This window comes from Schistocerca gregaria, chromosome 10, assembly GCF_023897955.1.
Source record: "Schistocerca gregaria isolate iqSchGreg1 chromosome 10, iqSchGreg1.2, whole genome shotgun sequence".
NCBI classification, from domain to species: Eukaryota; Metazoa; Arthropoda; class Insecta; order Orthoptera; family Acrididae; genus Schistocerca; species Schistocerca gregaria.
In genome coordinates this window covers 210,215,928-210,243,642 of record NC_064929.1, presented here as the reverse complement: position 1 = coordinate 210,243,642, position 27,715 = coordinate 210,215,928, and the positions used below count along the sequence as shown (strand labels likewise).

The 27,715-nt window shown below is 41.7% G+C and overlaps 2 protein-coding genes across 2 annotated transcripts in view; one reads left to right on the top strand and one right to left on the bottom strand.

The window, feature by feature from the left end:
• The window catches only part of LOC126293348 (pleiotropic regulator 1), a 38,279-nt gene extending 12,968 nt beyond the window's left edge, over positions 1-25,311 (top strand). Inside the window, exons 7-11 of the mRNA XM_049986542.1 lie at positions 1,420-1,614; positions 10,643-10,761; positions 19,706-19,907; positions 24,413-24,544; positions 24,626-25,311. Of these exons, the coding sequence (XP_049842499.1) occupies positions 1,420-1,614; positions 10,643-10,761; positions 19,706-19,907; positions 24,413-24,544; positions 24,626-24,685 (708 nt within the window). The 3' untranslated portion in view covers positions 24,686-25,311. The remainder of the gene's footprint in view (positions 1-1,419; positions 1,615-10,642; positions 10,762-19,705; positions 19,908-24,412; positions 24,545-24,625) is intronic.
• The window catches only part of LOC126293349 (uncharacterized), a 77,921-nt gene continuing 75,257 nt past the window's right edge, over positions 25,052-27,715 (bottom strand). The window contains exon 6 of the mRNA XM_049986543.1: positions 25,052-25,858. Within this exon, the coding sequence (XP_049842500.1) occupies positions 25,785-25,858 (74 nt within the window). The 3' untranslated portion in view covers positions 25,052-25,784. The remainder of the gene's footprint in view (positions 25,859-27,715) is intronic.

Below are 27,715 nucleotides of genomic sequence, written 5' to 3'. Positions count from 1 at the left end.
GAACTTGTGAAATCGTACCACACAGTTGCAGTGTATGTTCCTGTACAACATATGGTGGGGTAGAACCCTATATGCAACAGTTCTGTGTATTCACAGCACTGTACAGAGTAAAATGTGCCTTGTGTTTCCAAAGGATATTTCCTAGCCACATCTCATCTCATCCAATCCATTTCCACGTGTGCTAAAAAACAGAAGACATGCATTTTGAATCTTGTAGGGATACCAGTGTAAAATCCGCCACAAAATCTTTTGAGCTGTTGACCGTCGGAGAGACAATTCTCGTGACACAGCTCGATCACTGGCTGCAGAATCTGAGGCACGTGTTGCACCGTCAACTATAGCTACAGCAGCTGCCATGGGAATGGGCTGCTTCCCTCTCCATGCTGCACCACATAATTTATCTGCTTCTTAAAATTTCTTGGTCATGTTCTTACCCCATTTATTGATAAGGGCCTCTTCACGGGTGTTTCCTTTGGGTATATTCCTGCAGTGCTGTGCTTGTGTTGGTGCCCTTCCGATAAAACAACTTTAACGTCAGTACGCAGTCTTTCTTCTCAATAGCCACTGCATTCTGTATGGAAAACTTAAATATTCTTAACCCTGTACACCAACAGTCGCTTTGCAAAAGAAATATACTTACATCGACAAGTTACAGACAGCTTACTGACATCAAAACAAGAAATATTTCACACTCTGACTGCTTAGAGCACCATATTTTCACATAATGGGAGAAAGTGAAACTAGAATTTTTTTTTGCATACTCTTCAAGTGTACTGATTAATGAAAATACCACATTGTTTCAGCATCCTGCGACATATACAGCCTCCACAGCAGTTTATAGAACTACATCAGTTTAATTATAACTACATAGTTCGTGCCTTCTCTGCTAGGCCATTTATTTTTAATTTTTTATCATACAAACTGGTAGACATAAAAAAGTGCAAACTGTCAACCCAGTCAGTTATTAAGATAAGGGCTTTAATTTTGACAGGAGTTCAGTTTGAACACTGTCTGGATTTAGGTCTTATCCAGTTTCTGACAATCACTTAATCCTAGAATATTGTAGGAAGGAAATGTTATGTTGCTGCTAAACCACCGTAAAATTTACTAATCCAGATTTTATTCAGAGGAAGTAGATTTCCAGTAGTATGTTAATATCAAATTAAGAACAAAATGTCTCATTTTATATCCTAGTACAGTCATAATCTTTTCTAGGGTTTAGTAATCTAGGTTTAACAGGAATGGCCCTCGAAAAGGACCTGACTGATCCCCTGCTGTACTCTTTCCCAAACCCACCACACCTCTTAATGGACTAGGAGGTGGTGTCACATCAAAGCATTGTCTCCTGTTCAATACAAATCAGTTTTTTAAATAGGAGGATCGTCTGCTTTTATGACATTCCTGGTTTTGAATTTGCAGGTAATCCGGCACTACCACGGCCACCTGAGTGCTGTCTACACATTGGCACTGCACCCTAACATCGACGTGCTGGCGACAGCGGGCCGAGATGCGACGTGCCGCATCTGGGACATGCGCACCAAGGCGAACGTGCACACCCTTACTGGCCATACCAACACAGTTGCCTCTGTCATCTGCCAGTCCGCCGAGCCACAGGTTCGTGTTGACTGCTTGTTGTATCTCACAAGTGCACGAGAATGAAGTGCTCATTTGTTGTAATCCATTTCCTTGACCAGCCAGTATTGGAGATGGTGACTCCTCAGTAGAATTTGTAACTACTGTGTGTTCCGTATTGAGATGATATGCGATTCCCCTATAAGTTTCTTTACTGTGACTGTGTACCGTGGAGGGTCTCTTCCTTCGTGAGCTATCGTACTAGGTACATATATACCTAGTGTTTGGTGAACAATTCTTCTAAACTTGGCCCTCAGTTCTACTCACTCCTGCCCACAGTGAGATGTTACGAGTTGCTCTTTGAGATAAAGTGCTACTGCCTCTCCATCACGTAATATTCTGTACCAGTTTCAGTGGGAACTGCCTGAAAGAGGTCGAGTCTTATTATTGCAATTAGATCCAGTACATTTGTGTCATGAGTGAGCTTCCAAATTATCGGTTCTAAGTAGTTTTCAGAGAAGGCATTTAGTTCTGTTTCACAGGTTGTAATGCCAAGATAACTACTTAGAAAGACAGTTATTCTGCCTTATGATGACAGAATGAGAAAGGAACATGCTTACCATTGAAATGAGGTTGTCTCTAAAGTTCTTGGTTACATCTGTTAGTTGATAGAAAGGTCCAAATACAAGTTTATGCCTTTACCACAAATATCTCACTGCTATCAGTTGCATGTTTCAACCAGTTTGCTGTTGGTAGTATGTACGAGTTCCACTGTTTCTTAGAAGGCTTCAACATCCGGCACTTTGTTCACATTCTTTGGCACTCAATCAGTAGGATTTTAATCTTTTTGATCCCTGGGGGTGTTATTTCTTTTAATCTCATCGTAATACTTTGGGGTGTCCTTCAGCTATCATTATTCAGAATGAATGGATAGTCATGTAAGCTAAACAAAAGTTATACAATTACTAACAAAGAGATAGAGGGGCTGGCCAGTACTTACCTCAGCTCAGTACAGCCGATAGAAACACAAAAATCAACCGAAAATTTAAGTTCCTAGCTTTTGGAATAAATGTTCCTTCATCAGGGAGGAGAGAGGGGAAAGAAAGGGAAGAAGGGAAAGTGGATTTAGTTACTCACAACCCAGGTTATGAAGCAACAGGGAAAGGGAAACAGGGAGGGTAGCAAGGATGGAGGCATGGTTGTCAGAGGGAAGCCAAAGAGAATAGATATTCTTCTGTACTGAGCTGAGGTAAGTACTGGCCAGCCCCTCTATCTCTTTGTTAGTAATTGTTGCACATCTTTATATGATATTTTCCATTAATTAGTTAAACAAAAGTTATATGCATTCCACACACTGTCAGTCATCTAGTTAGTGGCCTCTGATGTGTAGTGCACCATTGACCCATTTATGGGGTCCTTACAATCCTCATACTTGTGGCCTAGCTTGCCATAGACCAGGGCCGGCTAGAAATTCTGCATGTGTGCGGTGCTCCTGCACATGTGCAACTCGCTGGTCACAGCGTGCACGCCACAGCCGTTAGTGTTCATGTAGTGCATGTTTCTACGCACAGATGTCGCTTTATCCACCTGCTGGGATACCGTGTACCAGCGCATTCTAGTGCTCTTTCCGCAGCTTGCAATCCAACCATGGGAAGGTATTTCACGTATTAAACATTTAAAATACTGTCACAGTCTACTCATTGAGACGTCTACTTTTATGTTAACAGTTTAACCCAGTAAGATAAGTAATACAGTTAACAACCGTGGGTTTTTATTAATGCTGCTTGACTGACGACACGTAAATACGCGTAATGTTTTTGATCTAGTATTTATTTAACAAAGAGAGCACTTAGCGACTTTCAACAAACCTTATTCATGATTTCAAATAACATTAAACTAATGCAAGGTTTCCTATAACTAATTTTTGGTGCCCTCAGTTACACCCACATAATTTCTGTCTCACTGACCTCTGAACAGAATGATAACCGCAGACCTCTCGATGATCACTTGTTATTGAAATACCATTATTGCTATATCTTTTATCAGTTACGTCTGAAATCTGCATAATAACCGACAATTAGATGAATGTTATGTTTTATCGACTTCAGCTGAGCGTAGCCGTTCACAGATTTTTAAAAAAAAAAAAAAAACCCTAAATGTAAGTATACATTGGAACAATCGGTTTAATGATCAACTTTCTTGATAATAATGTAACATGGAGCAGAATGAGGCAATAATGCACAGTTAGTGAACAATAGTTTTTAATTATGAAAGGAATAAATCCAAACACGTTTATCACTGGTCATGAGAAATGATAACCGAGTTGATGTGTCTCATCCATTTTCTTAAGGACAAATAATTTTGCTTGCTGTTCTTCACTGTTAAGTGCACTACACTCGTCTTTGTGATATGTATTGTAGTGTCTTTCAATTTAAAACTTACGCTGGCCATCTATTATTCGGCGACACAGCAAACATTGTGAGTTTTCACCAACTGCTACAAAAAAGAATTGCAGTTCCCAGTCATTTTTAAATGACATCCTTTGCTTTTACACAGTACTTGCCATTTCTCAGTACTTCTCTGTTAAGGTTACGGTTACCAGGGGTAAACGAGACTGAGTATGTTGCGCTCTTGCTTGTACCCCATAAACAGGGAAGTGGAGCTGCCGCCGTTCATTTATGACACGTCTAATACAGGTGTCGCTGTCGCACATGTGCAGCACTTCCGCATGTTTGCACACTGTGCAGCATCAGCATTTGGCCGGCCCTGCCATAGACCATATTGTTTTTTTCTACAAACATAATTTTTAAGTTCATGTATAAACATTGAAAGATTTATATGAAATCTATTCACAGTTGCAAATATGGACAACCATCAACTATATAATGGAATGATGACAATGAAAATATGCGCCACACAGGGACTTGAACCTAGAAGTCCCACTTATCACGAGGGCCTTTCCATTAGGCTGTCCGAAAATGTGTCATGGCCAGATACAAACTTCCATATGTCGTCAATTGAGTGTCTACGACCTGGACTCATATATCCATTATGTACATTCCTGTGTAGGGGAGACATTTCCTTAGTGTCAACAAATAAATACAATATTGCAGTACCTGTGTTGCGCAGAAGGAACATTGCAGCATACTTCTGAACAACTCAGACACTGCAATATCATATTCAGAGATCTAACTTCCACTCTCGAGACTGGTAGATTTTTGGGGTAGTCCATACAGTGAGACAGAGGTCCATTGCTGCTAACTTCTTCTGTAACAGGCAGGAGTACTGTCTTCGCCAGATGCGTCTCTCGTGAACATTTTGTGTCATTTTGCCAATGTACAAACTGCTATAATTAATGTAAAAGTTTTCTAGGTATGGTGCCACACCATATTGTAAAACAACTGTTGTTGTTGTTGTTGTTGCTGCTGCTGCTGCTGCTGCAATCTTCAGCCCGAAGACTGGCATGGTGCAGTTCTCTGTACTCCTCTATCCTGTGCAAGTATCTTCATTTCCGAATAACCTCAGCAACCTTCGTTCATTTGAACCTGCGTAATGTATTCAAATCTTGGTGCCCATCTGTAGTTTTTATTCTCCACATTTTTCTTCATTACTGAACTAACAGTTCCTTTATGCTCCAGAATGTGTCATATCAACTTTTCCCGTCTTTTACTCAGGTTCTCCCATAAATTTCTTTTCCCACCAATTCAGTTCAGTTCCTCCTCATTAGTTATTTGACTTACTCACCAGATCTTCAGCATTCTTTTGTAGCACCTCATTTTGAATGCTTCTCTTCTCATTTGAACTGTTTGTTGACCACATGTCACTTCCGTGCAAAGCTATGCTCCACACAAATACCTTCATAAAAGACTTTGTAAAACTTGAATTTATATTAGATGTTAACAAATTTCTCGTTTTCAGTAATGCCTTTCTTTCTGACGCCAGTCTAAATTTTATACCCTCTCTACTTTGGCCACCATCAGTGAAGCAGAACTCATTGTCTTAGTTTTAATGTGCCATTCCCAAATCTAATTGCTTCAGTGTCACTTGATTTAGTTCAACTATATTCCACTACCCTTGTTTTATTTTTGTTGATGTTCATCTGATGAACTCTTTTTCAGGATACTAAAACAACTATTACTGGATAATATGGACACTTAAAAATGCTTTTACGTTAACTGGCTGTGCCCACAGAAGCCTACACATTTATTATTGCCATTCCTCCTGAGAGGAATCTGGTACGCACCAGTCTTTTGAAGAGGTGAACAGCCCTCGCAAAACCGAGTAGGGCTGCAGTCTTCACAGGAGAGTGGAAGATCACTCCGATATTGCATATCTCAAGTATCTGGCCTACCTTCGAGAAAAGAGCACCTGAATACAGCAGAAATGTAGTCGACCCAACGTATCGCACTCGTCCTTGCAGTTGTGAACGTGCATCCTCGGTCATATGTCGAACACCTTGTGAATGTGTTGCCGGAAATATGCATTTGATTTGAAGATGCTCTCCTCCGAGTGTAGGTTTGTCGTGCGGTGATTCCTTGTCTGGAACCCAGTGTGCCCTGTGTATCAAAGCCTTAAGGGTGCCAGCAGAGTGTGAAGGTTGTTAATAGTTAGCTGGCTTATTAGTTACGTAGTTACATGTTGCATAGATAATCTGAATTATTTTTTAGTGCAATGACGTGGACTGAGCCAGTTCACAGAATATTTATATGTAACTAGTTTTAGTGATTGACTGTGCACTAGCTACGTACGTGTTCCTAAATCGCAAACTTGACATAAATTTAACATTAATGACAATACTATTTTTTAGTCGTACTTGTGCAACTACACTAGAAACTAGATTTTTTGCACACTGCGCGTTTAAAAATAAAAATTTGTGTATGGGATAAGAGGAGGTCTCCAGAAGAAATTATTTTAAATTAAATTAAAACTTGCTTTATTACTTGTCAGTCATATTATATTATCGAGCAGATGATCAACAATTTTTGTCAATGCATAGTGAACTTCTGAGCCACTGACGTTTTTAATAATGATTGATTAATGTCACTTTTTCTTGTAGTGTCATAGGTATGGACATCACTATTCTTCTCAAATTGTAAAAATAGATTTGCCTGCATAGGTTTGTGATATAGTACTTGTACTTTGTACAACAGACGAGAATGTCTTGAAATTCAATGCTGAAAATACACACACAATAAGATACTGAGAATCCCTGAAAATTAAAAAAAAAAGAATGTGTTTAGTCACTCCTCCTGCAGGTGATTATTTACATTTAAGGAACAGAAAGTTACTGTCAGTAGTATGCCAATTAATGATGCAACACCATTCCCTATCAGTGTACCACACAAATGTTACGAGACCAGTGACTCCTGGTGATTGAGTTACGTCCATGTGGGTACGAACAAGCTTTAGCAGACTGGTGTTAATTGAGTGTGCTAGTAATTTACTTCTGCCTTTTTGACAGCTACCTCACTTGTCCCACACTGCTGCTAGCTGTTCTACATCTACATCTACATCTACATCCATACTCGGCAAGCCACCTGACGGTGTGTGGCGGAGGGTACCCTTAGTACCTCTATCGGTTCTCCCTTCTATTCCAGTCTCGTATTGTACGTGGAAAGAAGGATTGTCGGTATGCTTCTGTGTGGGCTCTAATCTCTCTGATTTTATCCTCATGTTCTCTCCGCGAGATATACGTAGGAGGGAGCAATATACTGCTTGACTCTTTGGTGAAGGTATGTTCTCGAAACTTTAACAAAAGTCCGTACCGAGCTACTGAGCGTCTCTCCTGCAGAGTCTTCCACTGGAGTTTATCTGTCATCTCCGTAATGCTTTCGCGATTACTAAATGATCCTGTAACGAAGCGCGCTGCTCTCCGTTGGATCTTGTCTATCTCTTCTATCAACCCTATCTTGTGCGGATCCCACACTGCTGAGCAGTATTCAAGCAGTGGGCGAACAAGCGTACTGTAACCTACTTCTTTTGTTGTCGGATTGCATTTCCTTAGGATTCTTCCAATGAATCTCAATCTGGCATCTGCTTTACCGACGAACAACTTTATATGATCATTCCATTTTAAATCACTCCTAATGTGTACTCCCAGATAATTTATGGAATTAACTGCTTCCAGTTGCTGACCTGCTATTTTGTAGCTAAATGATAAGGGACCTATCTTTCTATGTATTCGCAGCACTTTACACTTGTCTACATTGAGATTCAATTGCCATTCCGTGCACCATGCGTCAATTCGCTGCAGATCCTTCTGCATTTCAGTACAATTTTCCATTGTTGCAACCTCTCGATACACCACAACATCATCTGTAAAAAGCCTCAGTGAACTTCCGATGTCATCCACCAGGTCATTTATGTATATTGTGAATAGCAACGGTCCTATGACAATCCCCTGCGGCACACCTGAAATCACTCTTACTTCGGAAGACTTCTCTCCATTGAGAATGACATGCTGCGTTCTGTTATCTAAGAACTCCTCAATCCAATCACACAATTGATCTGATAGTCCGTATGCTCTTACTTTGTTCATTAAACGACTGTGGGGAACTGTGTCAAACGCCTTGCGGAAGTTAAGAAACACGGCATCTACCTGTGAACCTGTGTCTAAGGCCCTCTGAGTCTCGTGGACGAATAGCGCGAGCTGGGTTTCACACGACTGTCTTTTTCGAAACCCATGCTGATTCCTACAGAGTAGATTTCTAGTCTCCAGAAAAGACATTATACTCGAACATAATACGTGTTCCAAAATTCTACAACTGATCGACATTAGAGATATAGGTCTATAGTTCTGCACATCTGTTCGACGTCCCTTCTTGAAAACGGGGATGACCTGTGCCCTTTTCCAATCCTTTGGAACGCTTTGCTCTTCTAGAGACCTATGGTACACCGCTGCAAGAAGGGGGGCAAGTTCCTTTGCGTACTCTGTGTAAAATCGAACTGGTATCCCATCAGGACCAGCGGCCTTTCCTCTTTTGAGTGATTTTAATTGTTTCTCTATCCCTCTGTCGTCTATTTCGATATCTATATTTTGTCAACTGTGCGACAATCTAGAGAAGGAAGCACAGTGCAGTCTTCCTCTGTGAAACAGCTTTGGAAGAAGACATTTAGTATTTCGGCCTTTAGTCTGTCATCCTCTGTTTCAGTACCATTTTGGTCACAGTGTGTCTGGACATTTTGTTTTGATCCACCTACCGCTTTGACGTAGGACCAAAATTTCTTAGGATTTTCTGCCAAGTTGTTCCTGATGTGGCACCAAGTGGGGTAGCACAGTGATTAGCACACTGGACTTGGATTCAGGCAGATGCCGAGATGGTTCCTTAGAAAGGGAACGGCCGATTTCCTTCTCCATCCTTCCCTAATCTGCACTTGTGCTCCATCTCCAAATGACCCCATTGTCAACAGGACATTAAACACTGATCTCCATTCCTGATGTAGGCTTCTGAACACAGAAGGTAAATGGATCAATTAATACAGCATTCAGATTTTTCCAGTAACTGCTGTTACACACAAGTGAATGCCTTTTCTATCAATTGCAAAGCAATTCATTATATTATCCAGAAATTTGAAGATTTAACTTTAGACATAATGTTTGAACCAGAGTACAGATAATGTTGGTTATATTATTTTTCAGTTAAGTACAAGCAAATAATTATTTTGTATTTATGAGAATAAACGTCTGGAAAGAAGTTCATGATATGGAGGACAGATGATGCAAATAAAAATTTTAAAGCTTTCTTATTATCAAATTTTTTTAAAACTTTTGTGACACTGGTTATAATGTCGACAAGTGCAGTGTCAGAGACAATTAACTCTATTCAAAACTGTTAATATTCTCAAAGATCGGTGGATCCCTGTCCATGAACAGCACTATTGAAAGAACTTTAACAGAAACATTGGGTTTTCACAAGATGTGTGCTCGCTGGGTCCCCCAGATGCTGATTGATGGACACAAGGATCAACACCTTGACTGGCTCACAGGTTTCTTCAACAGTGTGAGGAGGGGGAGGCAACAAGGAGAAGTTGTTGAACTCTGTCATCATGGGAGATGAAATGTGGGTGTTTCATTACACCCACAAAACAAAACAACAATTTCATCAGTGGTGTCACTCCGCTTCACTGCCACCAAAGAAACTCCAACAAACACAGTCGGCAGGAAAGGTTATGGCGACTGTGTTTTGGGACCAAACTCCGGTGAGCAATCCAGAATCGTCTCAGAGGATGACTGATGGAGGCAGTAGTGCTTCTTCACGACCACACATGACCCCGTGCCGCCCATCAAACAAAGGAGCTTTTGAAGAAATTTGGATGGGCTGTTATGCCCTATCCCCCATACAGCAATTATCACCTCTTCCCCAAGCTAAAGGAACACTTAGGTGGCAAACACTTCCAGAGCGATGATGAAGTCCTAGCAGAGGTCACACGTGTCCTCAATGAGTTGGCGGGAGACTTCTTCAACTTAGGAATGCAAAAGCTGGAGGACTGTCCTCAAAAGGGTGTCAAAAAAATTGGAGAGTATGTTGAAAAATAGACAAAAGTGTAAGCTTTTCAACAATGTATACATTAATAACAATAAACAGTATTTTCTATTTGTAAAAAATATGGGAACCTTACTTTTGGTACAACCCTCATATTTAAATGGAATAGCTGATGCAGTGCATTTCGGAATGTGCTGAGAGAAAATCAGTAGTGAGAGAAATGGAGAAACTGAAAAGAAGGCAAGTGTGTATACAAACGAGGCTTGCTGATGCTTGTAAGGATTTTCACTCCTGAGGACTTTTGTAATGATTTTGTGGTCGTAATTGTACTTTACTATTAATTTTTTCTCTTGGCATTAAAAAAGTAAATTACTCATCACACTTTTCAGTGTACTTTGTTCTCATTATCCAAGTGACAGATTTCTTTCGCTCGGTCTGAAGACTTTTGTAATGATTTTGTGGTCGTAATTGTACTTTACTGTTAATTTTTTCTCTCAGCATTAAAAAAGTAAATTACTCATCACACTTTTCAGTGTACTTTGTTCTCATTATCCAATTGATGGATTTCGTTCGCTCTTTCTGTACAGATTGTGACCGGCAGCCACGATTGCACTATAAGGCTGTGGGACTTGGCCGCTGGCAAGTCGAGGGCCACATTGACCAACCACAAGAAGAGTGTCCGTGCGCTCGTCTTCCACCCGACAGTGTGAGTACATCTGAGTAATTGTATAACTAGATCCCTCCCTCACTGCTACCTTCTATGCATTAGATCGTTTTGAAACAGATTTCAGCACAGCACACGAAAAAAACTTTGCAGTTTGTGTGTGCTCCATTCAATTTTTGGAAGGGTAGCAGAGTATCTCTTACCTCAGGTAACAGAAACTCTACATAGACTGGCAAAGATATTCGGGTGACACATCAGTTGGCCAGCTGTGAGAATGACTGGAGAGTCACAGCCCAAAGTCTGTTTTCATTCTGTAACTTCTTATTGCTCGTGTAGAGCAGTGGCTCAGTGCTGACATTCCAGGTGACAAATCCCGTGATACTGAGTTCGTCTGTGATCAGTATGAGGACTTTCGTGTCACTCATCACCTCTGACAGTGACTTGTTAATGTAAGAAGAGGCTGGGTTGTGCTTTGATTGGAGTGCACATTAAACTGTAGATACCTCAGTGGGTGTTCGCAGAAATTTATCCGAGTGATGACAAAATTCTAAATTGCCATTATTCGTACAACTTAGTCGTAGAATTTGAAGAGATATTGTGCCTGAAGAATTAAATTTGACAATTGTGTCCAAAGCAATTGATATTTATTCACTCAGTGTATTTTTCAAATAAATTACTTTGATAAAACACAATGACAATATTATGAAAAGGAATGAACGCTACTTAGCATGTAGTGGACATATTGAGTCACAAACAGGCACAACAGAAAGACTGCTAAACAAGAGAGGTTTTTACGCACACACACACACACACACACACACACACACACACGTACGTATTCGTGCAAGCACAAGTGACACACACGACCACTGTCTCTGGCCACCAAGGCTGGACTGCAAGCAGCTGTGCTTGATAAGGAGGAGCAATCTGGGATGGTGGAGGTAAGGACTAGGCTCAGGTGAGGAGGGGGAGTGATAGTGTAATAGTTGTGGGGGACAGTAAAGTGTTGCTCGTGGGAGCATATATGGCCAAGATGGGCAGCCAGAAGGGAGGAGGGTGGGGAAAGTCGTAAAGGAGATATGTAAAAAGACTGTGGGTGCTGTGTAGTGCTGGAGTGCGAGGTGGAAAAAGTCACACTTGCGCAGTTCAGAAGAGCTGATGTTGATGGAGCAATCATTGATGTGAAGAACTTTGTGTTGGCCAGTGTACTCAGCAACTGGGTGGTCCAGCAGTTTGTATGTAGCCATTTGTGCAAACAGACAGCTTGTTGGTTTTCAGTCCCACATAGAATGCGCCATTGTGGTTGCAGCTTAGCTTGTAGATCACACGGCTTCTTTCACAAGTAGCTCTGCCGTTGATGGGAAAAGTGATGCTTTTGATCGTAGTGGAGTAGGTGGTGGTGGTTGGAGAATATGTAAGACAGGTATTGCATGCAGGTCTGTTACAGGGATATGAACCATGAGGAAAGGAATTGGTAACAGGGTGGAGTAGGGACAAGGATATTAGGTAGGTTGGGTGAGCAGCAGAATACTGTTGTGGTGGTGGTGGTGGGAGGGGGGGGGGGGGTTGAAAGATAGCAGGTAGGATATTCTTCATTTCAGGGGGCATAACTACATGCTACATGTAGTTGAAGCTTTGGTGGAGATCGTGATTCAGTTGCTCCAGTCCTGGGTTGCACAGAGTCACAATGGGAATAATCCTTTTAGGCCAGACAAAGGGGCTTTGGAAGGTGGTGGGTGGCTGGAGAATAAGGCACAGGAGATCTGTTTCTGTACCAGATTGGGAGGGTAATTTTGGTCTGTGAAGGCCTCAGTGAGACCCTCAGTAGATTTAGAAAGGGTGCTGGACCCAATTCTTCACAGCAGGATCCGACTTGGCACTGGTGCTTTCCTGACCAGCCCTGTGGACAGCATGCTTGTGGAGGCAGCTGTCCCTCCACTCCGATTACAGCGCCAACGTTTACTGGCCACTTATACTACGCATGTTTGTAGCTTGTCCACGCATCCCACTATCGTCTTCTGTTCCTACAGTCGGTCATCCATCTCCCAGAACGACGGCCCCGGTCGGGTTGTACAATCGCAGTCCGCGTCAGAGAGCTTCTCTCCGGTCTTGGGGTTTTCCCTCTTCCACCTCCTTTCTGGGCCCCTCTGCATAAGATTGCTTGCAAATCAGTCGCCGGGAGGCCAATGTCCAGAGATGGTTTACTGGTTGCCTCTTTCGCCAGGCGGTCTACATGTTCACTGCCGGGTATCCCAACATGGCCTGGGGCCCACACAAAGACCACAGAGCGGCGGCAACGGGCAAGAGCATGGAGGGAGTCCTGGACAGCGATCATCAGACGAGAGCGAGAGGAACACTGGTCGATAGCTCGTAAACTGCTCAGGGAGTCACTACAGATAACGAAGGAATCACCTGAGCGGGAGAGGATATACTCTAGGGCACGAAAGATGGCAACCAGTTCAGCAGTGAAAACGCTGCAGCCAGCCGGCAAAAAAAGTTGTTTGCAATGGTCCCCTAGAGTCAGAGCATAACCGACACGACCAGCAACCATCAAACCGTCAGTGTTAAAAAAACGCCAGAGTCTTGATACATGGCTAGCATGGAATAAGAGCGGCGGCGGAAGGCCTCCGGAGGGACTGAGTCCTTCGGGCCCTGTGCCAATTCGAGCCGAAGGCAAGGGCGGGGCACACTTCCTTTTGTCTGGTCTCTGTCTGTCTGTCTTGTGATGAGTCATCTGTTGTTGTCTCCATTATTCGTTTTTATTCTGTGTGGGTGTTTCCAGTTTTGGAAAAAGGGACCGATGACCATAGCAGTCTGGTCCCTTTTATCCCCCAAACCAACCAACCAACCAGCACAAAGATGTCGTCAGTGAATCTGAATCAGATGAGGATTTTGGGATTCTGGGTGGTATGGAAGGATTTCTTTAGATGGCCTGTGAATAGTTTGGCATAGAATGGTGCCATGCGTGTGCCCATCACCATATTACAGAGTTGTTTGTAGTTAATGCATTCAAAGGTGAAGTAATTTTGAGGGAAGATATATTTGGTCATGGTGTCGGGAAGGGGGTTATAAGTTTGGAATCCCTTGGGCATTGAGGAATATGTGCCAGGGTTTCAGCTACCTCACATTGTGCTCTGAAATGAAGAGTATCCTACCCACTATCTGTCCCAGCCCTCCCACAGTGGTATTCTGCTACCTGTTGTACCTACACAATATCCTGCACAACCCCTGTTCCCAAACCCTTGCCTTGTAGCATATATCCCTGCAATACACCTAGATTTAAGACCTGTCTACCCCATCAAAGGCAGGGCTACCTGTGAAAGCTGTCATGTGATCTGCAAGCTAAGTTGCAACCACTATGCTGTGTTCTACATGGGCATGACAACCAACAGGCTTTCTGTCTGCAGCACAACTGGCCACCAACAAACTCTGCCCGAGAATGAGGTGGGCCGCCCAGTTGCTGAGCACTCTGCCCAACATAACATTCTTCACTTCAATGACTGCTTCACAATCTGTGCCATCTGTTTTTTCTGAGCTGCACAGGTGGAAACTCTCCCTGCAATACAGCGTATGTTCCAGTAACCCTCCTGGCCTCAAACTTTGCTAGTATCTGTCCTTTGTCCCTCTAACCCATTCCCTGCTCCCACTCCAGCACTGCACAGCCTTCTGTTACACAACTGCACCCACAGTATTTTTACTCCTCTCAGTTCCTCCCAGTCTGTGAGCGGTGGCCAGAGGCAGAGGTCGTGTGTGTGTGTGTGTGTGTGTGTGTGTGTGTGTGTGTGTTGCTGGTATAATTGAAGTTGATCAGAATGTTGTATGAAAGCTACATTTTTGGATGGTCACGTAAAGTGTAATTTAGGACCACTATTCAGCTAGACAACTGTGGGAATCTCTCAGTGCGACCCAAAACTGTCTCGGCTCCCCATTTTGACATGTTATTGTGCAGTAGTGCTTTAATGTGAGACAGTGCAGAAACTACCACCACACAAATGAAGTGACACACTTTCTTGTGGCTAGCCAGACAAACATTGTTTGTACACATTAAACCTGGCCCCTAGAAACGATGTTGTTAATGTATAGGATCCCTCTTCTGACACCAATGTTAACATATATGATCCCACTTCTGGTCACCAATGTTAATGTATACAGGCAGGGAAGTGGGGAGGAGGTTGTTACATATGCCCCGTGACGACAGTCTGCCGGAGGTTGAGCAGTCAGGATTTGAGAGTGGGCATCCAGGGCTGCCGTTAAATGACACAACAGGAAATCAGGCACAATAAAGAGGATATATTTCAATGTTAGGTGTACAAGGGGCCCGCCTAGGGTCAGAAATTTCCAGGTTTAGGCCAGTCTAGGAGGTCGAACAGCTAACTGAACTGGGCAACAGAAGGGGAAGTGGTTCATGTTAACTTACGTTGGTGGCCGGTTGTGGAAAGCAGAGCCAGAGGCTCTGCCTTCCGAAAAGACTTCTGTTCTGCTCGAGGTCTAGATTAGAAGAGAGAGAGGCAACTGAGTTCCGTACTGCAGAACACTCCAGTGTCCACCCACGTGACTTGTATCCCACGCACACTATTGAGTAAAACCAGTGGCATGAATTTGCTAGCAGTTTCAGTAGAGGTCTCAGGGTGTCTCTTGTCAGCAGCTTTAACTGTACAGAGCTGCCTCGGTTTTGCAAGACAGGAGACTTGTGTCACGTAGATACAGCGTAAGTTACTCTGGGAGAAAACTTGTAAAGATTTCACTGGGCCTTTGAAATAAATTTTTTAATCAATCCCCCTAAAATATTCCCTAACTGGCTGCCATCCTGTACAACCGAGAGGCTTCTTTCCGCTGCAGCTCTCAGTGGTTCGCAACCTCATAGCAGTCCACCCACCCCACCGACGCCCCACACCAAACCCAGGGTTATTGTGCAGTTCGGCCTCCAGGAATGTTTCATACCAGATAAGTGTAACCCCAAACGATTGCGTGGTAGAATAATTAGGGTTTACGTGTATGTGGAAATGGTGTTTGCGCAGCAATCGCTGACACAGTGTAACTGAGGTGGAATAAGGGGAACCGGCCCTCATTTGCCGTGGTAGATGGAAAACCGCCTTAAAAACCATTCACAAGCTGGCCGGCATACTGGACCTCGACACCAATCCGCTGGGCGGCTAGCTGGTCGGGCGTAACATTGTATAGTAATTGTCTGTGGCATTTCCTGAATTGCTCGCTAATACTGAATCTGCAACTTAATAGAATAACACACAGTAGACACTAGAAATGCGGAAGAATAATATGAGTTAAAACACTGCAACTAGATTTCAGAAGTGGGCAAATGTCCTTGAACCCCCCCCCCCCTCCCCCTCCACCTTTCCCCTCTTCGCGGCCCTTCGCATTGTGGTGGAAGCCTATGAGTTAGGGATGGAAAAACTAACCAATTGAAACTTATACTGATAGATTAATTCAAAATAACCAGTGTCTTATATTATTTGTTTGGTTTCCATTATACGGGTATTTTTATTTTTTTTAAATTAATAACTATATAAAAAAGTGGCATATCTATTTGTCATAGCAGTAGTGGTAAGATTATCGGTTTTTAAATCAAACTCTTCTTAAAACGAGTAACACTGGATCGTAAAATTTCCATTGCTTTGAAATATTTTATTAGTATACAAAATGGGGAAAGCAATCAGTGCTATTGTAATAACAACATTGTCAGTTACAAATGAGCAACACACACAGAATGTAAGAATCAGTGCAGCATTGCTAAGACAATACTGTACCTGTTGTTCTTTATTATGTAGAAGCAGTAAAAGGTGTATGCTAGGCATGTCATTTGTAGCTCAACAATATTTATTGTAGTTAGAAAGGTTTGTGGCTTAAAAAGGATTGGCATTGTCTTTGAATGATACTGTTTCTGAAAGGAGCCAACTTATAGAGCAACACATTGTAGGATGAGTATTTGTGAACAGACTGGACAATAAATATTGGCAATTGGATTAATTCGTTGTTGAAATATTAACTATTATCATGTCATTGTTCTTGGTAAATGTTCTATTTCATCTCCTATCTAAATTATTCATTTGATTTTTTAAAATAAGTATTTTTAGTTTTGTCAGCAAAAAATTAATTTTATTTAAACTCCTGTTAAAAAGTAATTATATTTCACTACAAAATTGTTTTTCATTCTAGATAATCAAAGAAAAATAATAGTACAAGTTTAACACAATTACTTTATATCTCTCTGTGTCTATGAAATAAAAAAGAGATAGTAATTAAGGCAACAGTACTAAATTAAAAACTTGACAATTAATTCATAACTTTTAATGAAAATAGAAAGTAAGTCATCTGCTGCCTGTGGTCTACATAATATGCCTTTATCTGCTTGTAGTCCATGAAAAATGGGGCAACTTAACATCGAAAATATAGTTTTTCTATCCTCAGTTTTCACCGGTTAGCACTAACTATTCATATACCCAAATAGTGGTACAATCCTGGATACAACATGATTTTGAGCAGCGTTACAAAAAACAGAATTAATAACATAAAACTCCCCCCCCCCCCCACCCCCCCCCCCCCCCCCCCGACCTCTCATTACTTTTTGAAAAAAGCAGTGGACACAATTTTATTTTATTTATTGATCTGTTGTGGTACCATGCACTACTGAGCAAGAATAATAATACAGGTGGAAAATGAAAAGAAAAAGTTATGCACACCTGAGTAATTATGTTCCAAGACTTACCAAGCGGGAAAGCACCGGCAGACAGGCACATGAACAAAAACACACAAACACACACACAGAATTACTAGCTTTCGCAACCGATGGTTGCTTCTTCAGGAAGGAGAGGGAAAGACGAAAGGATGTGGGTTTTAAGGGAGAGGGTAAGGAGTCATTCCAATCCCGGGAGCGGAAAGACTTCCCTTAGGGGAAAAAAAGGACAGGTGTACACTCGCACACACACACATATCCATCCGCACATACACAGACACAAGCAGACATATTTAAATATGTCTGCTTGTGTCTGTGTATGTGTATGTGTATGTGCGGACATATTTAAATATGTCTGCTTGTGCCTGTGTATGTGCGGATGGATATGTGTGTGTGTGCGAGTGTACACCTGTCCTTTTTTTCCCCTAAGGGAAGTCTTTCCGCTCCCGGGATTGGAATGACTCCTTACCCTCTCCCTTAAAACCCACATCCTTTCGTCTTTCCCTCTCCTTCCTGAAGAAGCAACCATTGGTTGCGAAAGCTAGTAATTCTGTGTGTGTGTTTGTGTGTTTTGTTCATGTGCCTGTCTGCCGGTGCTTTCCCGCTTGGTAAGTCTTGGAATCTTTGTTTTTAATATATTTTTCCCATGTGGAAGTTTCTTTCTATTTTATTTACATCATGAGTAATTATGTTGTAACACAGTGCAACAGTGATTAAATAAAAAAAAAAAGAGGCCACATAAGGTAAAAGATAATGCTGTCAATGGCCTGACAGGCAGTTGGAATGGCACAGAGCCACACTGGGCTCAGTCACATCACAGGTGGTACATCCTCGCCTTCCTGTGAGCTCCAAACTGGCTCACTGTGACATTCAGTTTAATGTGCACTTAGAACCACATCACAGCTCAGCACTTTTCAAGTTGGAACGGATCACTAGTGACAGATAACTTGCTTGTGCTGCCCGGGAATCTGATCCCAGACTTGCGGATTGCCCACCTAGTCACCCTTAAAGCTTTGTATTGTGCTTTGTCCTTGAGCTCCCTACAAATTGGTCTCTGTTTGCAGTGCTTCCTGTGAGAGACTTTTCTTTGTGTGTCTGTCAACTGATCTTTCTTTGCCCTTAGTAAAATTGGAGATACCATTGTAGAGGTGTAGCATGATAGCATGAGCTGTGATGTCAGCATGTGCTGGCAGATGTTGGGGGAGAGATGAGTGAGTGACTGGGGGGGGGGGGGGGGGGGGGGGCGCAGCCACCATGTACCTGCAGTGCAGTGACTACTTATGCTTTCAGTCCATTTGAAAAACATCAAGTGAAATGTCTCTGTGGGTATATATGTGCATACCTCAAAGCACAGTGTGAGGACGGGGAAAGGAAGACTATCTCCAGTACTTCTGAGCTGTTGGGAAGTACAGTAATAGTGGGTAGTGTATTTTACATATTAGTGAGATTTATTTGCATTTCGTACGTCCTACTTGTCATTCTTTGGAGTGGTGGTAAGACCAAATGTGTCTCGTATCAGTTTCTAAGGGAAAGTGAGATATCGTTGCGAATATTTGTGGTGAAAATGGATTTGTAACAAATGTATTATTAACATTTAATTCTGGGATAAAATTTGATTGTGATTATTGTAACACTAAAGTCAAATGCATCTGCCTTTCATTTCTGGAATATTGAAATACACAACTGGCTCTCACAGAAAGTTATTTTGTTTCATGAAGCTATGTAAAAAGCAGAACTACGATCTCTTATGAATGACGAACCATTTAAAATTTGGTGCTATCCATGTTGCTTATGAGAAGCCAGTTCTTAGATTATCACTTTACGTAAATCTTACTCACTTGCAATCTATCTCATTTGTGTTTCACTGAAACAATATTTGTTAAAGAAGAATTTTACATTCATATTGGACATTGCACTTCAAATGTAGAGCAATGCTTTTATGTTATAATGTTGTTTACACTTCTCTTTAGTCATGTTTGAAAACTGGAAGATGAATGATTATTGACACAATGCCTGCACAATACATTGTCAGCATACAGGCAAACAGTGTAATAATGTTAGCAACAGTGACATCCATAGGACACTGGCAACAACATTTGACAGTAGTGACACTTACACAAGTGGCCTCCATCTGGCCTTACGGATGTGCCGATTGGTGGTCCGATATTTACGCTCTCCCTCTACTACCTGAGGCCTCTTTCTCCCCCTTAACTGCAGCTCGCAGCTCACACCTCGCACTGCACCTCGCCGACTGCAAGTCAGTGGAAGATGTAACTTTCTGTACTGTGTCATCAGGTACATGTTTGCATCTGCTTCACCTGACAACATCAAGCAGTGGAAGTGCCCAGACGGCAAGTTCGTGCAGAACCTGCCGGGCCACAACGCAATTATCAACTGCCTGGCGGTGAACCCGGAGGGGGTGCTGGTGTCGGGTGCGGACAATGGCACGCTGCACTGTTGGGACTGGCGCACCGGCTACAACTTCCAACGCCTGCAGGTGAGGCGCTGCAGGCTGTCTGTGCTGTGCAGTTTAATTGTGAATGTCATTTCCCTGTGCCCAAATTCGTTGGTGTTGCTTGTTATTCATTTAATTTTTTGAAGCGTAATTTATTTGGTGCAGTCTCCAGTTGTATGGAAACTTTGCTGCTTGCCACATACAGCAAGGTGTTGATTGGGGACCGGCACATTTAACCTGAGCAATGCCAGTGCATTTTCAGTGACATATACTAACAGTGAGGGAGTATTTTCTGACCACTGCAAAAAATAAAAAATAAACAAATTTTGTTAATTCTCATGGACTTTTATTAACAATATGCTTTTTAAATAGAGACTGGTGTTTAAGTATGGTCCACAACATGATAATATGTTTTAGCACTCTCTTACCACTAGCAACCCATTTTGAATAACATATACTACCAACCTTGGGGGGGGGGGGGGGGGGCGTGCATACTTTAAGACCAACACAATAAGAATAAAATACAAATCTTGTTTTGTTGACTCTTATTAACGACATCATTTGAACATAAAAATACTGAATATGATATTTATTGTGGAATTTTGTACCGAGTACTAAGGGGAAGGGCTCAGGAGACTTTCTGACCACATCAGTTAAAAATAAATTTTCAGATTAAATTTAATTGGAAAAAAATAAAAATAAAGACGTCTGAGTACTGTCAAAGAGGCAAAGTCGCTGTCACTGGAGTTTCCCGTTACAAAAATGTAGCATCAGATATGTGCTTTAGTGCTGACACTATTTAAAATAAATGTGGAGGATGCATGTACAGCCTGGAGAAGCAAATGTGAAGGCATGAGAGTCCCTGTAGGGGACAAAATCTCGTATGCACTTTTGTTTGCTGATGATCAAGTCATTGTAGCAGGAGACAAGGATGATGCTGAATACATGCTTTAGAAGTTAAAAGAGGAGTATGGAAGATAGTTCCTCACAATAAGCATGACAAAAACCAAATATCTGAACATTTGCAACAATACCACAGAGGATCTGGAGTTTGCAGCCAGTAAGATCAGCGGATGCATGTCTTTGAAGTACCCGGTAGTTACAATGTCATCAGACGGATGGAGTGAAGATGACATAAATAATAAAATAGGGCAGGGCAGGGGGACATGAAAGGGAAGCAGCGGTTGGGAAGGGAGTGAGTCAGGGTTATAGCCTCTCCCTGATGTTATTCAATCTGTATATTGAGCAAGCAGTAAAGGAAACAAAAGAAAAATTTGGAGTAGGTATTAAAATCCATGGAGAAGAAATAAAAACTTTGAGGTTCGCCGATGACATTGTAATTCTGTCATAGACAGCAAAGGACTTGGAAGAGCAGTTGAACGGAATGGACAGTGTCTTGAAAGGAGTATATAAGATGAACATCAACAAAAGCAAAACGAGGAAAATGGAATGTAGTGGAATTAAGTTGGGTGATGCTGAGGGAATTAGATTAGGGAATGAGACACTTGAAGTAGTAAAGGAGTTTTGCTATTTGGGTAGCAAAATAATTAATGATGGTCGAAGTAGAGAGGATATAAAATGTAGATTGGCAATGACAAGGAAAGCGTTTCTGAAGAAGAGAAATTTGTTAACATCGAGTATAGATTTAAATGTCAGGAAGTCGTTTCTGAAAGTATTTGTATGGAGTGTAGCCATGTATGGGAGTGAAACATGGACGATAAATATTTTGGACAAGAAGAGAATAGAAGCTTTTGAAATTTGGTGCTACAGAAGAATGCTGAAGATTAGATGGGTAGATCACATAACTAATGAGGAGGTATTGAATAGAATTGGGGAGGAGTTTGTGGCACAACTTGACAAGAAGAAGGGACCGATTGGTAGGACATGTTCTGAGGCATCAAGGGATCACAAATTTAGCATTGGAGGGCAGCATGGAGGGTAAAAATCGTAGAGGGAGACCAAGAGATGAATACACTAAGCAGATTCAGAAGGATGTAGGTTGCAGTAACCACTGGGAGATGAAGAAGCTTGCACAGGTTAGAGTAGCATGGAGAGCTGCATCAAACCAGTCTCAGGACTGAAGACCACAAGAACAACAACAACAAGGGCAGGGGACTGTATGGCAACTGAACTCAGCTCTTTTCAATAACAATAAGGCTCAAACATGTGGTATATCTTTCAGTTGTTAAAAACATCCTTATGTGTGGAACAAAAATTTGGGTACTAAACAGAAATGAGTTGCTTGGACTGGGACTTTTGGAGATGAAGCTGTGGCCTCCCCAAGGTGACTGTCTACTAAATACCAAATTAAGAGATTGGGCAAACTTGAGGGAGCTGGGATCAAGATGTCTGGGACACGATGGATGCCAGAGGACTATAAGGAGGAGGCTGGCATAATCAAAGGAAGTGGAATGCGTAAAGCTAGAAGTGGCACCAGCTGCAGAGTACTTAAAATACTATGATGAGAGAATCTGGTTAGAAGAAGTCATTAAAAACTATTAATATATTTTTCAGAATTTTACCATACTAAGTACATGACCAGATAACAATATTTACAAAAGATGGGCAGAAATTACCATCACCCTGTTGGTATTGTTAGGGTTAAGATAGACTGTTGGATGTTTGTTTCTTAGCTATCAGACAAAGCCCTTCATCAGATAAAGAAAAAGAAGGAAGCTGTTCATTCAGACAGACTGCTCATTAGTGGCTATCCTGAAGTAGAATGTGGTGCTGCAGTTTTAGTGAAGATGTTGCACTGCATTGTTGCTTTCACAGCTTTTACAAGACTGGAGTAGGCTGTAGTGCAAGGATGTATGACAGATCCTATATAAGCCATGGGTGGGGAGGGTAATTTTGGTCTGTGAAGGTCCCAGTGAGATGCTTGACATATTTGGAGGGGCACAGCTCATTAGTACAGATGTGACAGTTGCAACTGGCTAGGGTGTATGAAAGAGACTTCTTGTTATGGAGTACGTGGCAGCTGTTGAATTGTACATATTGTTGGTGTACAGTACGCTTGATGTGGACAGAGGTAAAAATATAGCCATCTTTGAAATGGAGTTCGACATTGAGGATGAAGGCTTGTTGGGCTGCATACGACCATTCAAAGTGAAATGAGGGAGAGTGTGTTGAGCTTCTGTAGGAATGGGGATAGAGTGTGCCCACTTGTGATCCAAATCATGAAGACATCATCAGTGAATCTGAACCAGGTGAGGAGTTTGGGACTCTGGGTGGTTAGGAAAGTTTTCTCTAGATAGCCCATGTTTAAGTTGGCATTGGATGGTACCATGCAGGTGCCTATTGTTGTATTGCAGATTTGTTTGTGGATGATGCTTTCAGAGGAGAAGTAATTGTGGGGTGAGGATATAATTGGTCATGGTGACCAGCAAGGAGCTTTTGGGCTTGTAATCAGTCAAGGGTGGGGGAAGGTAGTGTTCAGTACTGACAAGGCCATGGGCTTTGGGGATTTTAGAGTAGAGGGAAGTGTCATTGACAGTGATGAGCAGGGTACTGGGTGCAAAGGGAACACGATCTGTGGATAGTCAGCAGACAAAATGGTTAGCATCTTTTATATAACAGTTTGTACAAAAAGTGGTCAATATGACCACCAACTCTTTGTCACATTGCACCTATCCAGTCAACTGGCGAGTTTGATCCCATTGCTTGAGGTGTAGGCTCATTCGTTTGGACCTCTGTAAACAATGGAGGAGCAATACTAGGGTCCGGTGGTACCACTTGAGGTCAACCGGGTGCAGCATTAGCTAAGTTAGTGAGGAGATGCAGAATAGAGATATCAGGTCGTCTCGCACTTGTGGGAGGGGATGTGGTTGTAGCATATTGAGGTAAGTGACTGGTTTCACACTCCCTTCACCATAAAAGAGCAGCTCACAAACTTTCTCTTAGTCTGTGTCTGTAATTTTGAAGACACTCTTGTACACTGCAAAAACTTCACAGTATTCCTCGGACCCAAAATACACGTATCACAGATGTTGGCCCTCAGATTTAGAAGAAATGTCAGTTTCTGCCTGAAGACTGCATACTGGTGAATGTCTTCTTGAGTGCAATGACATTTTATTTGTGAATTCTCTCCACTCTTCAGAGTCTTTTTAAATCTGTAAATGACGTGGATCAAACTGCAAACATTTCCTGTAAACAGTCCACAAAAATTTTACTAGATTACTAATTTTAAACTGCTGACAATATATACACATAGGGTATCACTATCCAATGTCAAATGTACTGATGAAGAAACAGAAGGCTTTCTGTCCTTGAATTTCCATTTGTTTTATTAGTGCCTTCAAATGGCAACTTATGGAAGTAGTTTGAGAGCAGAAGTACGACAGAGCTGGTCACTACGTTCTTCACCATTGCCTCAGTTTTCTTCTGGTTATATGTCGTCCCAAAAATCAAAATTGACTACTTTTTTTCCTACCTCACACAGTGACGATAGTGTTCACTGGCTGTGCCTTATTGTAAGTGATCTTTGAACCTTCTGCTCCAGCATTTGGATTTAGAACATTTATTACTGCCTCAATGTCATTTTTCAGGCTCCCGTGCAGCCAGGTTCTATGGACAGTGAGTCCGGCATTTTCTCCATGACTTTCGACATGAGCGGTAGCCGACTCATTACTACTGAGGCAGACAAGACGATAAAGATTTACAAGGAGGACGACACGGCTGTAAGTACTGACTGTGTCATGCATACTGCTGAGTGAATTGTTTGGTATATGATACTAACATAACTCTTTTTGTGTCTGCAGACCGAAGAAACACACCCGATCCACTGGCGCCCAGAAATACTCAAGAGGAGGAAATACTAAGTGTCGTGAAAGTTGCAGTGCACGTGTATGTAAATGATTGGTCGTGGCTGTCCGACCTAAAAATAAATGCGATTTCAGTATAGAAACAGTTCATCTCTCACAGATCCCTCCAACTGTCATAGCAAATTTAGAAAAAAGCAGAATCGTTGCAGTTCATTATCTTTTACTGTGAGAGAATTTGTGTGTGTATGGTGACTGATCCATTTTTTGGAAAAGAATATAGGCATTTTAATTAAAGAAATTGGTTATGTAAGCATTCTGTAGCCATCATTAATTCATTTTCAGTTTTGAGATGAATGCTGTTGCTTAACCGACAATCAACTCTGAGGTGGTAGTGAAATAGAAGAATCAATAAAAACTGAAACATTTTGTCTTGTTAGAAAAATATATTTCTATATTAAAATGTTAAAATTATTTTGTTTCAAAACTTAAAGTAGCAAATATGCAGGAATTATATTCAGTTTGTCTGCTGAAAGCAGAATAAGGATTTTTCCGAAATCACATTTGCTAAGCATAAGGCAACTTGTGTAACATAATGTAAGTTCAGTCCTTTAATTAGAATTTACCTGTCATACATTTATAGTAATATAGCTTTCTAGCAAAATGCAATTAAATTTTTAATTATATTGTTGTTTCGAAAGTATATTTATTTTTATTGGTGCACTGTTCGGGAATCACCATTTTCCACGGAGACATAAATATATATTACGAGTAATCAGCTCGTCAGCTACAGCACGTCTGCTGATATCTGAGGTAAGCAACCAGATACATCACTAAGAAACTGTCACATAAAAATTATGGCACTATTTTATAGAAATGGAAGAGATTTGGAATCGACAGAAGTAGTCATTAATATAAAATTGTTGCACAATTGTTAAAAAAATTAAAAGCACAAAACTAAGTCAGTTTTACAGATTTGTCCATATTTCTGATGTCAGATACCATTTGTATCCTTCGGCTTGATGAGACCATCAATTTCAGTTGTGTTAATTTTACACAAAAGGCTGTCTTGCTGGAATCTGCCACAATGCATTTCTGTAAGTTATTTGAGCCAGCAGGTGAGTCGCGAACACAGAAGTGAGTGCTGGAGGCTGATAGGTTAGCGTATCAGCCGCACGGTCTGGAACTCGTAGCGAGTGCTCATCACAATGTAGACCAGGAAGGCTGGCAGGACTGAAATGAGAGGAGAGAATGTCACATGTAGACAATCAGTACTTTGATTTTGAGAAACTGCTTCTGTGTGGATGCTGTTGGATAAAAACCTGTTGTCTTCATCAGTTGAACTGCATTGTAATTAAAATATTCTTCACATTAAAATAAAGAGTCTGTTCACAAGCTACCACCATACGTGTCGGTAACAATAACAGATGGTGACATCTGTCATATTACACAATTCATTCCTTGGTAAACATGTCATTTTTCCAAGAGCAGCGAATTTTCATTGTTGAACAGTATTATTGTAGTTGTTCATATGCACATCTACTAGAAGCATTTTGTGAGAAATATACAAATGCAACAGCTGAACAGTGTATCAGTAACAAGATTAATTGCCCTTTTTCGAGAATGCAGATTAATTGGTAAGGAGAGAACTGGAAAATCGACCAATTTGATGGACATTAAACTGGCTGAGGTGGGGATTGTGCTTTCTTCACTGATGTAGGGTTGTTTCACTTTAGGGGATGTGTGGCTAGTCAAAATATAAGAATATAGTCAACTGAAGATCCATGTCTTGCATGAAAACAGATTGCAGTGTCACAAAATTGGAGTGTAGTGTGCCACATTGCATTGTCAAATAGTGACCTCTATGGAAGTTTTTGGCAGATTAAAGCCACACTTCCCGAGTTTGAGTCTCTATCCTGCACACAGTTTTATTCTGCCAGGAAATTTCATATCAGTGCACACTCCACTGCATAGTGAAAATTTCATTCAGTGAACCCTATTTTCTTTGAAAATGTGGTTATAAGAGTTGTTTATCAGGACATTGTTAACATAATGTGTATTGCATCTTGGAGGCAAATGAATGTTGTCAGCTGCAGCAGGATGACACCACTTGTCATATATCGAATGAGACAATTCATCCCTTGAGCGGGTTTTTTGGTGATCGAATCTATATATATTCCACACCTCTGCCTAAACTAGAATCGCTGTGGGGGTAAGAACCACCTACCTATCAAAGGGATGGGGGTGGGGGAGGGGGGGGGGGGAGGGGTGAAAAAGTAGTGTAGCACGTGAAACGCTCCTCCTAAACACTTGGATCAATTTCGACCAAACTTGGTCATGGAATGAAATACTGAGAGCGTAAGAAGAAGCAACCTCCAGTTTTAGTGGGAGTGAAACTTGGAAACAGAAGGGGGTTAGAGAGAAATGGACAGACAGAGAGGGGGAAGGAGGACATGGACAAAGGTATGAAGGAGAAAAGGAGAAGGGGACTGACAGTGAGGGGGAGAAGGAAATAGGGGAGCAGAGGAAATAGACAGAGAAGGGGGATGGGGGAGATGGTCTGATCGAGGATGGAGAGAGAGAGAGAGAGAGAGAGAGAGAGAGAGAGAGAGAGAGAGAGAGAGAGAGTCAGGAGGAGCAGATGTACAGAGAGAGTTGGGGCAGTAGCAGATGGACAGGGAGAGAGACAGGAGGAGATAGAAAGGAGGGGTGGAGGAAGTGGACAGAGAGAGGGGAGGTGAAGGAGATGCGAGAGAGAGAGGAGGCCGGAGGAAATGGACAAAGAAAAGGGGAAAGAGGAGATGATTTAATGTCCCCAAACTTTTCCCTATTGGACTACCTTAATGGACTGTTTTATAAAAACTGACCAGATGTACACTGGCGGAGATTAACATCATCAGCGTCAGCTGGCTTTGAAAAGTGGTCTCAGACACGTTGAACTATGTTCGGGCATGCATTACTGAACAAGCCAACAATTTTGAACGTGTGTTATACGCGGTGTGTATGTGCCTAGAACATAAAGTACATATAATAAAGATATGTCTTGAGGGTGTTTTTGGTCTGTCGTTGCAACTACAAAAATGCATGTGT